General features: G+C 32.3%; 2 protein-coding genes across 3 annotated transcripts in view; one reads left to right on the forward strand and one right to left on the reverse strand.

The window, feature by feature from the left end:
* Window positions 1-15,745, forward strand: part of LOC114325919 (synaptic vesicle glycoprotein 2B) — a 103,031-nt gene that overhangs the window by 72,929 nt on the left and 14,357 nt on the right. For both annotated transcript variants that reach the window (XM_028274070.2, XM_028274071.2), the window contains exons 9-10: window positions 5,130-5,289; window positions 10,512-10,639. In XM_028274070.2, the coding sequence (XP_028129871.1) occupies window positions 5,130-5,289; window positions 10,512-10,639 (288 nt within the window). The remainder of the gene's footprint in view (window positions 1-5,129; window positions 5,290-10,511; window positions 10,640-15,745) is intronic.
* LOC126883495 (tigger transposable element-derived protein 4-like) lies at window positions 178-2,962 on the reverse strand. Its single transcript, XM_050649088.1, has 2 exons — window positions 2,742-2,962; window positions 178-2,154 (listed from the first exon to the last, which is right to left on the reverse strand). The coding sequence occupies exon 2, from the start codon at window positions 2,152-2,154 to the stop codon at window positions 691-693; it is 1,464 nt and encodes a 487-aa protein (XP_050505045.1). The 5' UTR covers window positions 2,742-2,962; the 3' UTR covers window positions 178-690.

Genomic DNA, 15,745 nt, shown 5'->3' on the forward strand with positions numbered 1-15,745 from the left:
AACACTGTAGACGTAACATTTTGTTAGGCGTACTTTAAGAGCTAATGTTAAATCTTTGCTACATAGGACCTTTTTCATTTTTATAAAATTAGAACGTGCTTTTTCGATTCTGACTTTTATTTCTGCAGTGTAGTCATTATTTTCTGTTATAGGGTAAGGTGGGGTAATGGCGTACACTTAAAGATAATTAGAATTTATTTTATTATTAGACGACATTAAAATTTTAAACCTAAGCAAAAATGAAGAACACATGTTAGTCTACAAATTTTGATTAAAAAAACTTTTTAAAATTACAATACAAAATTAAAAATATACATATAAAAAAAGTTGTCACTGTCCGGTATTACCCTCTATGTTGGGGTAATGACGGACACCTTTTACAAACAAAAGTCGCAAATAAATTTTTTGTCTTTGGGAGAGTTAGAACATGCCTTGTGTGCCCAATGACCACAATACACACATCTTAGCCAAAGTTCACTGTTCTTGCCAAATTCTCCACACAAAATGCAAATGTCTTCGGTAATGTTCTTGTCCCTAACATCGTCATCATCATCTATCTCACTTTCTCCTTCTTCACATATTTTATAGTTTAAGGCCATTTTTGTTCGCTTTGATTTTTGTCTTAATGTAGACCCCTCCTGTGTCACAAATACATTTCTTTTAGCCTTATCTGATTTGATTGTTGTCTTTTTATTTTTTTTTCTCTTCTTTTTTTTCTAGCTCTTCTTTTAGCGGTGTTGACGTAAATACAATAGAGTGTTGCTTGTTTGCCTTATTTTGTCTCTTTACAACATTTTCGTGAGAACAAGATGGTAGAGGAATTATCTCGGCAAAGGAAACATTTTTTAATTCTGTCTCATTCACACTACTATTTTTTTCAGGGGTAGTCTCATTTGTTTTGAGTAGTTTTTCTGCTTGGGTAGGTTCTTGAAGTGCATCAGAAACAGTGGATTGAAGGGTTTCTGCAGGAGCAAAATCTTCATCTGTGAATACGTCAGGGTTGTAGGGGAAAATACCTGTCTCTTTAAATCCCTTGATAGCCTTTTCCGGGGTTGCCACTCTACTAAATGCTAAATTAAATAATTCAGCAATCTCACTAGGCGTGATTTTCTCCCCTGGATGGCTGATCAAATATTTGGAACATTCAGAGTTGAATGCGGTCTTTAGAGGAAAGTAAAAGCTCACATCGAGTGGCTGAAGGCGATGTGATGAATGTGGAGGGATTGTCAGAACAGCAATACCGTTATCTCTACAAAAATTATATGCTTGTAACGTGCAGTGAGTGCTATGATTGTCCATGATTAAAAGAACTGGATCTTCTTTGGATGCTTTTACAAATGCTTGAAAATGTTGTAACCAAGTAAGAAATATGTCCTCTGTAATCCACCCATTTTTTGTGCATGTGTAAAGGGCACCTGGGGGACCGTTTCGTTGAAGATGGGACGCCATTCTTTGGCGTGCAAATATAAACATGGGAGGTATATAGGTTCCTGTAGCGTTGACGGCACACATCGCTGTGGTTGTTTTCCCCCTTTCCCAGCTTGTAACAAATCCAACACGCTTCTGACCTTTTTCTGCATATATTTTTGGTGGGCGTTGTACAGTAGTGACCCCAGTTTCATCGCAATTATAAATTTTATTGGGTGAAAATGCATATTTTTCCATAAGTCTGGATAAATTGTTAAAAAAAATGGTAACTTCATTGCGACTAAAAGCTGTAATTCTGTTAATGCTGGTTGCTTCTGGTTTCCTTAACGTAATATTGTGACGAGATATGAAGCCCCTTTCCCAGTCTTTACCAGCCATTTTTCTTTCTTGATTAAAGGGGACTCGGATGTTGTTTGATTGTGCAAATCCAAAAGCACATCTTCGTACTTCCTGGGGAGTTATTCCATAAAAAACTTTTGCCAGCTTCTTAATTTGAACAGCAAGTGCATTTTTGGCTTCAACTGAAAAAACTGGCTTTCGGCCCAAGGAAGGTCCAGAAGGGGCAGTGCCATTTTTAAGTCGTTCGTGTAACGTAGATTTTGGAATTGAAAATTTTATTGCAGCTTTTCTTAACGACATACCATTCTGTATAGCACGGAGTGCTCCTTGCAACTCCTCCTCTCTCCACGAAGCTTTTTCGGTGACTCTTTTATAATTCCGCGGCATCTGTAAATTAAAATAACAGTGTTTACTGTTTTGTATCCAATAATAAATATTATGATGGAATCGCAGAAACTGGATATAAATACTGTAGGTATGTTTGTTGAGTTATTTTTATTGCCAATGTTTTGATCACGAATGGGATCTTCTTCAGGTCTACAAAGAATTAATATGTAAATGTCACATACATGTCATAAACTATATTAGATTTTGTTTTAATTGTAATGGGAAACAAAAACTACAAAAATTTATAAAAAATGTTGACAAATAATTATAAATGTAGGTAATTATGAATTATTACCTATTAACTATATTTATATCCACTTTCCAATATTCCATCATAATAAAACAACAGCAGGTATTTGCATGTACCTATCTCCCAATACAATAAATAGTTCAAACCGGAGCTGGGGTAATGCCGGACACAGTGTCCGGCATTACCCCTAAATGACATATTTATGCATATGTTCGGTAGTAATTATTAGAGGAAGTAATGAATAAAACTACTTAAAGATACGTAAAATACACTGCGTAAGCTATGACTTTGCACGTAATCTCATCAATTTCTTATAATAGAAATGGTCAATACTCACCTTTAAAATCAGTTAATTCATATAATCACACACTAAATTTTGTAATTTTTGTGATAACTCTCTTTGCAAGCACGTGGCAGCGACTAAACTGAGAACTGAGATTCAGATGTCTAACGGTCAGCCTGTGATGAGCGCGAAATTCAATAATATGCCGATACGTGCACAAACAACGCAGTCCGGTATTACCCCGCTGTCCGGTATTACCCCACCTTACCCTAAGTGTTCCTAGGTAAGTGTACTTTTTTACTCTTTCGATCTGCTGGCCCTCTACTATCAAGATTTCGTTAGTATTATGGTTGTTTTTACTAATTTTTATAAACTTCGTCTTTTTGATATTGAGAAAGAGTCCGTACTCCCTACTACACCTTACTATTTTACTCATGAGCAGTTGCAGGTCTTGTAAAGTTTAACTGCAAGTCTTGTAACTTGTTTACAACTTATTAATCGAATGTTTAAAAGCTAAGTCTTTAAGTGAGAGCAACGCCGACCGTGGCAGAAATATTATTGTTCATAAAAGAGTAAATACTACTAGATGGTGATCTAGAAGGGATGCCGCAGAAGCACTAGTTAATGGTTATAATCAGATTAAAGGAGCGTTATCCAGAATTTCAGAAGACGATGAGCAACAATTTGATACTCATAGCGATGCAAATGGTTTGTATAGTCGGATGTGTTTACTGAAAGCAGGAATCTTTGCAATATTTTGGAATTAAATCTAACAGAGGACAAACAACCATTCTCCAAAATCCAAATACTGACCTTAATTCAGAAGAGCGGCACTTAGATCACTTAAAGAATCTATATTCTTTTAAGGAATATTTCACAGACTGAAATGATAACATTAGAGAAATTTCGGACTCAAAAATTTTATCGCTATTATAGATCACTTCATTTCCTCTGGGATGATTCTTCACTCATTTCCTCTGGGTCAAAAGCTTTCTGAATATGAATCCATTCATTCCAATTTTGGATTTTTACATTATTTGGAAAAATCAACTAATGAAATTGAAGCTCACTCACTGAAGCATACCGACATTTATAGCAATGATTTAGACGAAAACCTAGGTGTCAAACTGTTAGAATTTGTAGAATTTTTCAATTCATTTAAAGAGGAAATTGACTCATCAAATATAAGTAAAGAACTTCAAATGTACCGACTGCTAATAAAAATTTTTGTGAATGATGCTTTACCAAACGTTGTGGTGACACTTTGTTTATATTTAGTTCTGATGCTAACTAACTGCAGTGGAGAGATCATTCTCAAAATTTAAGTTAATTAAAAATCGACTTCGGTCTATGATGGACCAATAGCATTTGAATCATCTCCCTATCTGAACATTAAACACGATGTCTTAAAGCAACTAGACATGTCCGACATATTTATAATAATCAAAGAATTTTCAATTAAAAAATCTCGAAAGCTACCCGGACTTTAACCATATATTCTAGTATGTTTATTTTTAATATTTTACTGTAACAAGATACAGCTCTTGTATTTTTTATTATTTAAAAATATATTTATAAAAGTAGATTAACATTTTTTCTTAGCTTCTAAAAGAGAAAACTCTGTAGTTGGCTGTATACCATAGTTAAAACAACAATTTCTTTAATGGTAGGAGGTAGGGCCCCCACCAATTCTGACCAGGGACCCCCACTGTCTTAATGATAGTCTTGACACCCGCATGGCTTATAATTTTTAAAAGCCTCTGAAGTTGTTACCAGAGAAGGTTCCCACCGTTATTAATCTGGTGATATGTAGAATCATTCTTATTATCGTTTTATATATTTTTAGATTGAACACTTGTTTGTTGTATTAAATATTATCTTTAATATTAATTTAAAAGAAACGTTTTGTTTATTCTAAGGGACTTTTGGCCCTCGGTAATAATGTAATATTTTATTCTGCGTTTAAATTTTTCAAAAATATTTTTTATTTTTTTCAGGATTCAAGAAAAATGAATGTATTTAAAAAGCATTGGCCCAAAATCTTTCCACGCACTTAAATTCATGTTTTTATCCAAATTTATTTTGTTTCTCTAAATGTTTGGATACAGTAAGTGGCGAATAGGAACAAAGAACTCTTTTAAAAGGTGTAGAGCAAAGACAAGAAAACTGTAACCCATCTACATTTTTTCATAGTGACGATTTCTAAAAAGATACGTTAAAACCAAACTTACGATGAACATTTTATAGTTTTGTAGATGTATAATATTTCGCTTAATTTCTTCTACCACAGTTTGCTTTTCGTTAGACTCTTAGTAATTTTGTTTATGTTATTCCAGTTTGTCAATAAAATTTCAGTGTATATTATGTTTGTACAAGTGTTATGGCATAGTAGTTTCACTATTATTTATAACTTATGTATGTTTATATTTTATATAATTTTAGTCTCCTATGCTCTCACATCTGGAATTTGTAGTATGGCACTCTATTTTTCGCAAAGCGTGGAAGTGACAACATTCCTGATTGCGGTTTTTATAGCCCTTGGCAACATAGTATCAAATGTACTACAATCAGTTGTAGTAGATCATTTTCCAACAAATCTAAGGTAAGAATAAACCATAAAGTTCGTGAAAGTATACATAGTGGTATCAGTGCACCGGTAATACAAAATATAGATTTCGAAAAAATGCAAAAACGTGTTAATTTTTATTTGAAAATGTCGATGTTTATTTTAACAATTTGATTTTCATGTAGGAAATTGTTCTTAAAAAAATAAAAATTTTATTTTGAGACTTATTTCCGAAGTGAAAATCTAAACGTCAAAATAAACATACAAAAAATTATTGTGATTAAGTTTCAGTAAAATATTAAATTGTATTAAAATACAACAAGAAAATAGCTTCAGAACTATATTTATAAGAAAATGAGAAAACTGAAACAGGAATTTACAAATAATGGGATGGAAATAAACCCAAAGAAGATATAATACCTTACAACGGAGAATTTATATATAATAATATATAATAATAATAATATATGATACCTTACAACGCTATATTTATAATGAGGCAGATTCAAGAAAAATCGTTAGAATACAACGGAATAATTAAAACGATCGAAAATATCTACCAGAACAACATAATAAAAGTAAAAGTAGATGAAGAACTAACTGATCCAATTGAAGCTGGCAATGAGATAAGACAGGGAGATTCCCTGAGTCCTCTGTTGTTCAACCTGATCATGGACGAAATAATAAAAAAAGTAAGAAAAAAAAGGATACCAAATGGGAGAAAAACAAATTAAAATAATCTGCTATGCAGACAACGCAATACTAATCTCTCAAAGTGAAGATGATTTACAACGTATGCTGCACGAATTTAATATAACCGCTAGAAAATTTAACATGTTAATTTCCCCAAAAAAGAATAAATGCATGGTTATAACAGCAGATCTAATAAGGTGTAAATTAGTGCTGGAGGGTCAAATAATAGAACAAGTCATGGAGTTTAAATATCTAGGAATCACAATATGCAGCTACGAAAAGCTCGAAACAGAAGTGGAAGATCAGGTGAATAAAGCAAACAGAGCCGCAGGTTGCCTGAATGAAACAATGTGGAGCAATAAAAACATCGGAAAAGAAGTGAAAGGCAGAATTTACAAAATAGTCATCAGACCAATAATGACATACGCGGCAGAAACACGACCCGACACAGAGAGGTCAAAAAGATTGCACGAAACAGCAGAGATGAAAACCCTTCGAAAGATCGATGGTGAGACTCTATGCAGCAGAAAACCAAAAACAAAATAAGAGCAACAGCGATGGAACTAATAAGGAGAAGCTGCAGAGTAACAAGAAGAGATAGAATAACTAACATAGAGATTAAGACAAGAATGGGAATAAACTCAGATATAATAGACTACATCGAACAGAAGAGATTAACCTGATACGGACAAGTCAGAAGAGCAGACCAATATCGTTGGATAGATAGAATAACAGAGTGGAGCCCGATAAGAAGAAGGAAGACAGACAGACCCCAAAGATCTTTGAGAGATGAAGTGGACGAACCAATAGAAAAAATAAATCTGCAGGAAGGGGACTGGCAAAAGAGAAAGAACTGGAGAGAACGGTTTCGTGAAGGAATACAGTGAAAACTGTAGAAATCCTTAGTATATACAGGGTGTTTGGCAAAGAATGGGCCATAGGTTAACCGTAAATTCCTGAAGTTAAAATAGGTGGATTTAAGCTAACGTACCTTAGTACGAAAGTTGATAATAATCGAAATACAGGGTGTCAATATTAAACTTTTATTTTACTTATTTTTTGAATATTTCCTGACTACTAAATTATGTTAAACAAACATTTCTATTTACTACCAGAGGCGTACGACGGGGAACGTGAATGGTTGACCCTTCGCAAATTCTACGCCACTGGCGAAATTTCTATTTTAGTACAATTTTTGGATTTTCCAATACTTCCTATGTGAACAATATACTCCTAATTCGTATCGATAAAGCGATTAGTTTTCGAGATATTTGAAGCTAAAAACGAAGGAGCATAATACATTAATCAAAATAACTGTGCGTTTTCATTTTTAACTTTAAATATCTCGAAAACTAATGACTTTATCGTTACTAATGTAGAGTATATTAATTGCATAGAAAGTATTGGAGAATCTAAAAATTGTGCTAACATAGCAGTTACGTCAGTGCCGTAGAATTTGGGAAAAATCAACCCTACACTTTCCCCTGTAGTACGCTTCTGGTATTAACCAGAAACGATTATTTGCATCATTTCGTAGAGTGTACAGTACCTACACTTTCTGCCAAGTATGACACGGATATGTCAAATTGTTTGAAAGTATTATTTTTTTTTAAATAATTTATTCCTTTTTTAACACTTTAAGAACTATTTGTGTCCGGTACTTTATAACTTTTTGACTTTATACCTATGCCTATTACACTCATTTAAACCTCATTCACAGTCTAATTTTCTGTAACAGACCAACTCACCAATATCAACTTACATCCCTTCTTTCATCACTACTTCTTTTCCTTTCTTACACACTAATAACCTTATATCTTTCCTGTCCCATCATTGCTAGTTTTTCATCTCCAGATACTTTGATGTCGGGTCTCTGGATTTCTCAGTCTCCTCATTACTACTTTTCTTATTAAGGTACATTCACATCTAGTAATACATATTTCTGCAGCCAAACTAAATATATATATCATCTTTTATCTATTTTGTTGGATCCTTCCTTAATAAATTAGAAAAGTACAACCCTGTATTTACATATTTATAATTTTCAATTCTATGTAATGATAATTGCCTACCCTAAAGAAAGTATTAATTCTCTTCTGTTTGATTCTATAATTTTTAACTTTTATCCATCATACTTGTTCAGGGTAGATTCATTTTAATTTAAACAAATTTTTTCACTACGTTATTATTTTAAATATTAACATAAAATTTAAATTATTTTGGCTAAAGTAACTATAGTATTTTTACTACAAAAGCGATATTACGTAGGTCAAAATTTTTGACGTAAGAGAACTGTCAAAACATTAGAATGTAACTTGTTTATAATAATAACGGTTTATAATAAACATGGCAATAACGAAAAGTAACATTCTAATGTTTTGACAGTTCTCTTACGTGAAAAATTGTAACCTACGTAATATCGCTTTTGTAGTAAAAATACTATACACATATTATTACATTCTTTCATAGTACGGTGTCAATCTAGTGTTGACATCCTTCAGGGGGCCATTCCGGTCAGTTGTCACCTAAACTCTGCCATGTAAGGTTCTACCTACAATTTCCCAACCAATATGGTTGATGTCATGTGATGCCAGGTGTTAATCTGGAAATATTTTTAACCCGGCACCTGCCACGTGGGGTGCTACCAGCACCCCATAACACATTTTCATCAAATATTTGGTATTTCAAGTTTGATAACCGTGTTGTGCGTCTTAGTAGCTTTATATAATACTAATATACAGTCGGAAAAATGAAAGAATACCCATGAACGATCACATCAATCGCATATTTTGTATTTGCTGTCTTTTCTATAACAAACGTTTGTTATATATAGAAAAAGACAGCAAATACAAAATAAATGATTGATGTGATCGTTCATGGGTATAGGGCTTTTCATTCACAGTCATTTGTTTCGAGCTTCTGTCATGTGTCACATAATATTAATATATCTACGTCATACGTTATTGGTATTTACAATGATACAAACCAGAAACGTATGACGTAGATATAATAATATTATGTGACACATGACAGAAGCTCGAAACAAATGACAATCGATGAAAAGCCCTATTCTTTCATTTTTTGCGTTTGAAGTGGTTACTTAATGTCATTCTGAACCTGTAGCTCTAAAGTCGAATTGGGGTGTCATCATTTGGCAGTTTAAGTTTTAATTTTTTTTTGTGTTTGTGATAAACAGGTCAAATTTACATTTTTTATTGCAATAACTGATTTAATTATTAATATAGACTCTATACTCAATAAATCTTAATTTTTTAGATATTTTAATTCGGTTCATTTATTATGGCTTTGTACTTGCTAATTTGCTTATAACACATTTTTTAATTTTATTTTTCAACTTTTATAATATATTAGTAGCTAATAAGTTAATAAAACATGTTTTTTTATATTATTGTGTTACTCAACACATTATTTTGTTCATGAAACAAGTAGATCACAGACAATTTTTAAGGGGTGCTGTGAGCACCCCACGTGGCAGTTGACGCCTTGCAAAGCCACGTGGCAGGTGCCGGGTTAATATCCCTTAAAATCGGATAATATAATGTAACCCCAACTGTTTAAAATCAATTTAAGGGTTTTTACCCATACATTTTGGTGGCTTAAAGCATATAAACCTGTAAGTACAACTATCTATTCACTTTTTTAACTTTGTCAAAATTTAACCTCACGTTTGTTTTACTTATAGATTTATACTTATTTTAGGTGATATCACTGATGATGGAATATTGATTCCGAAAACGTTTTGTTGTGATACAGCCTTTTTAGGGATTATAAATATACCTTTTACAAGACAAGGTTTTTATTTTTTTGATTTATGGTATACAGCCAATACAGGAATTTTTTCCTTGTGATATTTATAACTTTTTGATATATCCTTATGATACTTGGCAGAAAGTATAAGTACTGTACACCCTAATAAATTATGTTAAATAATCGTTTCTGGTTAATACCAGAAGCGTACGACAGGGGAAAGTGAACGGTTGACCCTTCCAAATTCTACGTCACTGGCGTAACTGCTATTTTAGCATAATTTTTAGATTCCCCAGTACTTTCTATGCAATTAATGTACTCTTCATTCGTAACAATAAAGTCATTAGTTTTCGATATATTTGAAGTTAAAAATGAAAAGGCACAGTTATTTTGATTAATGTATTATGCTCCTTCATTTTTAGCTTCAAATATTTCGAAAATTAATCGTTTTGGGAAGGTTAACCCTTTATGTTCCCCCGTAGTACGCCTCTGGTAGCAGCCAGAAACGTTTGTTTACCATAATTTAGTAGGGTGTACGTGTACACTACCAGCATTACTTACCAAATTTCGTGTTGTTGTTACATGTCTGTCAGGAAATATTCAAAAACAAATAAAATAAAAGTTTAACTTTGACACCCTGTATTTCGGTTATTATTAACTTGCTTACTAAGGTAAGTGAGCTTATATCCACCTATTTTAACTTCAGGAATTTACGGTTAACCTATGGCCCATTCTTTACCAAACACCGTGTATATATAACAATATTTATTTTCTATATTTTTCTTCTTTCATTACAGGGCTTTTACAGTATCTTTAGTAATGGGATTTGCACGAATTGGAGCCCTCACTGGTAACATAGGATTTCCGTTTCTTGTGAGTTTGGGATGTGCACCTCCGTTCTTTGTTGTAGGAGGTATTATGGCAGGTGAGAAATTAACGTTCGTATGGAGCTAATAAAATTATAAATACAATTTTAAATTAAATTATTTTTAATTAATCGGGTGATCCAATCAATTGCCATCCATACCAATGTTTTCAAAATTGAGAATCAACAAACTTTCAAAAGAATTAAAAATTACAATTTTAAAATAATAAAAGTCTTGCTTATACAGTGAGGACGTTTGAGTTGGAATAAATTCATTATCTCGAGAATGTGCAAATTTGAAGAGAAATCCTCAGACAGGTCGATTTTTATTTTTAAATTATGACTTTTTGGCATATATATATATATATATATATATATATATATATATATATATATATATATATATACATCCCGCTATTAAATTGGCATCTTTTCACGTTGCAGTCATTTGGCATCACCTAGAAATGCTATCATTTTCTAGGTATAATCCGTGAATGTTCGCTTAAGCGTCGTTTAAACACAACGACAAGTCACAGCAACTAGTTGTGATGATAAGTTGAAACGCTGTTTAGACGCTGCGATTCAATGCGATACCACCTTCAACCCAACTCCAACTTTGATAAGTTGTGCGATGCACCGTTTACACACAATGATAAGTTGCAACAACTCGATTGACCTTGATAAGTTGTTTGATTTATCGCTGTGTTTAAACGATCCTTTAGTACACTTCTTTAAGCTTGGCACCGTTGTCGGATTTTCAGTAATCCGATTTATTTATATATTTTATTCCTTACACTATAACGACAATTTGACCCCCGTAGGTCAAAAACATTGCTTAAACATCACTTTGGCAACAACAGGATGTTGCCAAGATATACATTTTTACGGAAAAGACAGTACCTAGTTAGATACATAATATCGATCGCTTCACGTTACAAGTCTTCCACTCGCACTCAGGTAAAAACCAGTTGTAGGCTCTTTTGTCTGAACGGGTCCCTGAATGAGTTTAATAATTCACTTTTATTGTGTATTTTGTTTCGTTTAGTTGAAATATCAGATTTTGTTTGTAACGAATTTCATAATAGATATTTAAATTATTTTTTTGTTAACAAAAACAAATTTTAAAGTTTGACATTTGAAAAATTAATTTTATATTGCCATTTTCATGACATGGTCAATGGTTAATTGCATTTATAATAATTTAATGGGTCATTGCGAAACAATATACAGTGCGTCCATAAAGTAACGCATAAATTCATTATTTCACAAACCGGACACTTTCAGGAAAAATACCGAAACAGGTCGATTTTTATTTTTAAATTACAATTTATTGGCATACATATCATACTAGTGACGTCATCCATCTGGGCGTGATGACGTAATCGTTGATTTTTTTAAATAAGAATAAAGGGCATGTAATAGCTCATTTGAAAGGGTATGTAATTCTCTATTCAATAATATAATTGTTAATATAATTATTTATACAGGGTGTCCAAAAAATGTTATTTAAATTAAATTAATTGGTATAAAAAGATGAATGTATGTAATTTGTTTAATTCTAAATATATTTTATTGGTGCCAGCAAACATAAAAATGTTTTATTTAAAACCTAAATATTGATTTTCGCTTAAGCGTAATCTTAAACTTCCAAGAGGCAGGTGGATGGCAGCTCTAACATTTAATTTTCTGACAAAAGTAAAACGAATTTTGAATTAAATAAGTTACATACATTTTTCTTTTTGTCTCAATTAATTTAATTAAAGAATTCTTTTTGGACACCCTGTATATATAATTATGTTATTGTTTGTATTAGTAAATAGAGAATTAAATACCCTTTCAAATGAGCTATCACATGACCCCTATTCTCATTTAAAAAATTCATCGATTACGTTATCAAGCCCAGATGGATGACATCACTAGTATGATATGTAATATGCCAAAAAATTGTAATTTAAAAATAAAAATCGACCTGTTTCGAAAATTTTCCTTAAAGTCGCCGGTTTACGAAATAATGAAATTATGCGTTACTTTATGGAAGCACTGTATGTTACAATGTGTAAATTTTTCAGGAAACGTAAAAATCTTTCCATTAGTAGTTAGAGATTCTGATAGTAATACTATATTTTATATAAGTATTATGGGTTATAAATGCATCTATTAGGTCTGGATCCCGCGTATGAAAAAAAAGTTGATTAATAGCAAGCTGAAAATTTGTTAATAGCTTAAGGGTGTTTAGTCGGATAAACTTTTATATATGGGAACACTGGAACAGGGGCAGTTTTAATTGTGAAACAGGTTGAAAATTTGGAACGGTCACACCACGAAAACGGCACATTTATTTTGTCCGACATAACAGACTTAAACTCTCCGAATAGAGATTAAACTCTCATGCAAAAATTAGACTGCTATTTATCACCTGTCATAATTCCTGTCATTTGACATATTCTACATGCTCTACTCATTAAAAGGCCCATTTGGTGATAAATAGCAGTCTAATTTTTGCATGAGAGTTTAATCTCTGTTCGAAGAGTTTAAGTCTGTTCTGTCGGACAAAATACATGTGCCGTTTTCGTGGTGTGACCGTTTCAAATTTTTAACCTGTTCCAAAATTAAAACTGCCCCTGTTCCAGTGTTCCCATATATCAAAGTTTATCCGACTAGACACCCTTAAGCTATTAACAAATTTTCAGCTTGCTATTAATCAACTTTTTTTTCATACGCGGGATCCAGACCTATATCTGAAAGACCAAAAAAGTTTAAATGTTGCTTATTTTTTTGATATTATGTTTTAAAGTTTGTGGACTTATGTTGTTTTCGAAATGAAACCATAATTGGTAAAGTTTTTTCTTTATTCTCAACAAGAAACAGTCATAATACGGACAACGCACACATCTTATGGAAAATATAATGTCACTCAAATTCAATAAAATTTATACGAATAGATCCGTTTTAATTTACCGATCAAATCTTATCATTGCGCCAACTCTTAATTATGATTAATTACGGCGCAAATTGCAATTAAAGTTTATCGAAATCACATTTTTGGAGTCCATAAAGTGTTAAAAGTGTTAAAGTTACAATCATTATTGCTCCGAGTGCTATTCATAAGAGCTTAAATCCCGCTGGGCCTAAGCGGATTAGTGAAACTAATCCGCTGATTTATGGAGTACCGAAAATCTGGGTAGTTTAAAATATTTTTTCTCTCTCTAACTTATGTACCTACCCATTTGATTTCAGATTTATTTGTATCAATTTCTGCTCTTATTTTTGAAAATAGAGAGTTGGCGCAATGATAAGATTTGATCGGTAAATTAAAACGGATCTATTCGTATAAATTTTATTGAATTTGAGTGACATTATATTTTCCATAAGATGTGTGCGTTGTTTTCGAAATGAAACCATAATTGGTGAAGTTTTTTCTTTATTCTCAACAAGAAACAGTCATAATACGTAGAAATTTATACTAAATTTAAAATCCAGATTCAGTAGAAATAAACAAACCAAGACACGTTAAATGCTACTAGGAGCACTCCCGAATCATAATTATTTACAATGTATTGTTATATTTCTATTTGATATGAAAATTAAATTTTGATGGTTGTAAACAGGATTCAATTTAATATAAAATATTTTCAATTTTCTCAACCACGGGCATATAAATTTAGAACACCCTGTATACAACAAATTGTTATATTTAATTTTAAGAAGTGATTAGACGGAACTCGGGACAGTGCGCTTAAAATAAACAAAGTGAATGACGCGTACCATTATCGTTCTTCTCGGAAGGTCGATCATTAGCCTATGCTAAATAAAACTCAGTGAAATAGATGATAGTTCATTATCGTTTTTCGCGGAAGGTTTCGATCATTAGCCTATGCTAAATAAGACTCATTTGAAAGAGAGAATAGGTCATTAAAATTTGTAAATAGTAGAAAGTGATTTTAGAATGGGAATTAAATATTTTCTTTTGAAATCCATTAAGCATATTTAGAAAGATTAAAAATTGGTTTTTGAGGAATACTGAGAATGAGAGTTGGTGGTGGAAGGTTGATTTGTGAATCTGGAAGGGATATTGAGAAAGTAGGTGAATGAATGACAAAGTGGGATCAGAATGTTTTGAGCTGTCGAGAAGTGAAGTCGAGTAGTAGACGGTAGTGTTCGAGGAGTGAGAAAGCCGGTAGTTCCGTGAGTGTGGAGTATCTATCGTGGAACGAGAAGTAGGCCAGGTCGAGAGTAAAAGAACCTCCTTGAGCCCAGAGTGTCCCGGTAGCTGATAGCAGTTTCGAAAAAGGTAGAACACAGCATCACGACAAAAGCAGGAACGAGAGCTATTCGAGCTAGTTTTTCAAAGGAGAACATCACTGGAAGCCAGGACGAGGTTTGATCGCAGCCAAGGATAGCAGGAAAGGGTTTTGTGTGAGGACATTTTCAGTTCACCAGGAAAAGGTCAGTCTCATTTGTTTGGACATGAATGTATGGGTTTTTCGTATTAAATTCCACATAAAAAATTGAATAACATAATCAATAATATCAGAAAAGCTTCATCAAACTTAAATAGAGTTGTCCCTAATAACTCCTAATAGTTAAATGTTAATAAAAACTTTCAATAGAAAACCAAAAGGAAATAAAATTCCCAGTTGTAAATGTTATGTTTAAGAATAATAAGAAATAGCAAATATTAAGCATTGATTGCCTTTTGAATAAAATAAAAAATATTTTGATTATAATTGTAACCCATATTTGTATTTTTTTTTACTCTTTTCTTTTCTATCCCGATTAGGAACCATTAAGAAATATTCAGAAGCCACGAAAGTAAGTAATTAATTTATAATTCGCCCTGAGATTGAAAACATATTGATATGTGATCTGGTTAATTAATTAGATTAGTATTAATACATTGATTAAATTAAGTGACATATAAGAATATTATCTCATATCAATAATCAAGATCACATCAGTATATACATTGTAAATTCCAAGTCATGATTTCCAAAGTTTACACATTGTAAATTATGATTCGGGAGTGCTCCTAGTATCATTTAACGTGTCTTGGTTTGTTTATTTCTACTGCATCTTTACTGTTTCTGTTAACTAATCTAAACGTAGAGATATTTTTTGAGATTCTTTAACTCTTTCAATGCTGGGGTTTGTCACATCCCACCTGTC

The sequence above is a fragment of the Diabrotica virgifera genome, chromosome 4 (genome assembly GCF_917563875.1).
Source record: "Diabrotica virgifera virgifera chromosome 4, PGI_DIABVI_V3a".
Lineage (NCBI taxonomy): Eukaryota > Metazoa > Arthropoda > Insecta > Coleoptera > Chrysomelidae > Diabrotica > Diabrotica virgifera.

What these genes read in the sequence shown, in the direction of transcription:
- LOC126883495 (XM_050649088.1), bottom strand. Translation starts at nt 2,154, where the DNA reads ATGCCGCGGAATTATAAAAGAGTCACCGAAAAAGCTTCGTGGAGAGAG.